This window comes from Triplophysa rosa, linkage group LG10 (assembly GCF_024868665.1).
Source record: "Triplophysa rosa linkage group LG10, Trosa_1v2, whole genome shotgun sequence".
In the NCBI taxonomy this organism is placed as follows: Eukaryota; Metazoa; Chordata; class Actinopteri; order Cypriniformes; family Nemacheilidae; genus Triplophysa; species Triplophysa rosa.
The window spans coordinates 21,512,891-21,515,080 of record NC_079899.1 but is presented as its reverse complement, the minus strand read 5'-3'; the positions used below and the strand labels follow the sequence as shown (position 1 = coordinate 21,515,080).

General features: G+C 46.7%; 1 protein-coding gene across 1 annotated transcript; it reads right to left on the bottom strand.

Moving 5' to 3' along the window:
• On the bottom strand, positions 1-1,308 carry LOC130559818 (uncharacterized protein F54H12.2-like). Its single transcript, XM_057343098.1, has one exon. It carries the CDS (start codon positions 1,306-1,308, stop codon positions 1-3), a length of 1,308 nt encoding a protein of 435 aa, XP_057199081.1.
• Between the last annotated feature and the right edge of the window lie 882 nt (positions 1,309-2,190).

Below are 2,190 nucleotides of genomic sequence, written 5' to 3'. Positions count from 1 at the left end.
TCAATAATGATCGACCAGGATCTGTCTGCGATTTGAAACTTGAATGATCGAATCGAACACCGCGTAAACGATTAGCGTAATGGTCTTAGCTAGTGCCTTTTTGAACCGCACTTCTAGTCTTATGTTCCCGGACTTGACGAGCGACAGGTGCTGTCCGCACTCTTCGTCGGGTGTTAGGTTAAATGCGAACAGGCTGTAGCCATTCATAAACTCGTCTCTATCGAATGCGAGACCGTGGTTTTTCAGATGTCTCCCTGTAGACATCACCAGCTGGTAATATTCGCGCACCGCGGCTCCTGAATCGAAATCCGGCTGTAGCGGCTTGGCGGGTATTTGTTGACCGTCCACATAAATGGCCAGGAACTCCATGTCGTAATGATTGAAAGTGAATGGGTTTTTATCGTACGCTCCGGTAAAGGCGTCATTATCGACCATCCCCAGAATGATTGATTTCGGCAGCGTTCCTAAAAACAAGTTTTCTTGATTCGAAACGCGGGATCCTGTAGGTATAGAAAGGGTTTTGAGGCATACTCTGTCTATAGGGTACTTTGCAGTAGCGGTGAGCAGAGCCTGGGCGTGCCCCAGCCTCACTGACGGCGACACGCTGACTTTCTTGACAAATAGGGATGCCGAGACGATTTTTACTTTGTAGGCCACATCGTCGCTTCTCATCAGACAGAATTCGTTTTTGGCTCTGATCAAACGTATTTTAACGTCGACACCGTTTAACAGTAATTTTTCTTGAAAGAAAATGTCGCTGTGAATAGGCGCTAGTAGCTCTACCACCTTGCCACCCTTCGTGTAGTTCGACCTTTTCGTCAGACCCTCGTTATCGCCTAACGGGTCATTCTCGTCCATCTGTCCGGCCTCGTCCTTGTGAAACAGACCTGATGTGAAAACCGTTTCCAACGCATCTTCACTGTAGTTCATAAGACACTCGATCATGCAGCGATAAGGGTAGGTGCTCGAACTCTGCGATATCAAACGGTCTCCGAGACTCACGTCGACTTGTGAAAATATGGTGGCTCCGGGGTAGTTTATCAGACCTACCGACGCGGGGTCAGGTATGTCGCCGCCGTTAGGTTTTGTTATTTTAAGTCTGAGAAAAAGTAGCGTATTATTTAAGTCCAAGTAATCTTCTCCGGTCCCTGCGATAAAAAACTCCAATGGCGCAGAGTCTGATATAGCGGAAAAAGGCGGTACTTCTAAATAGGTGTTTTTCTCGAGAACCGTCTGCGTCGGTGGAACTGTAAATAAATCCAGCTCGGACTTGATACATTCCCCGGACATGCTGTGCAGTAATGCCATGTTAGAATATGGTCTTTACGGATCTCTTAGCCGACTTGCTTCGCTTAACAGGTTTCTTACACTTTCTTTGCGCTACTGAGCGTTTCTTCAGGCCGCTATTTGTTTTCTTTATCGAATAACCACGCCTCCTTACCCCCGGCGGTTTAGTCATACGTTTACGAGCCATGACCATCAGACCCGATCCGTCTTGAGTCTTATGAGCTCTCGACAGGGCGGTCGTGACGACATCTGACACGATGTTTTTAGCAGCCGTTTTTAGGTGCGGCTTAGCGATGCTGAATCCTTTTTTAACAGGGGTACGGCCATTCTGAACAGACCTCTGAAAAGACCTCCTAGGCCTGCACCGTACATAACCCCTCCTCCTGCATATCCTGGCAATCCTCCGCCTGCCTGATTACGGTAATAGTAGAAGTAATCATTCGTATTCATAGCGTGGTGGTTATAATAATTCATTTTTCAAATGTCAACGCAGAAAATTCAAGGGATCGGTCGTCGTTCAATTCTATGTCGACGTCTGTGAAGACCGGAGCGTAATGAGGATGTCAGTAACCAACACGTGCTTATGTTAGTTCATTTTCAGAGAACGGATTGTTTCGACGGCTTAAAGTGTAATTTTACAATGACCTTTCCGTGCGTAAATGGTACTTCGAGGTTTTGGTCATCCTTCAATAGCACGTCGATGTCCGTGATGACAGACTTGTTGACTGCCACGTAATGAGGCTTCTCATAACGAACCGTAATCGATTCCTTATCTTTACCCGAAACATGAACACATCTCAAAAGGGGCACATACGAATCGCCCACCGTTTGGTATTCAATAATGTCGGTGTAAACATAGATCATATAGAATCCTGCGTGGATATCGGCCTGATGAGGGGCGTA

What these genes read in the sequence shown, in the direction of transcription:
- LOC130559818 (XM_057343098.1), bottom strand. Translation starts at nt 1,308, where the DNA reads ATGGCATTACTGCACAGCATGTCCGGGGAATGTATCAAGTCCGAGCTG.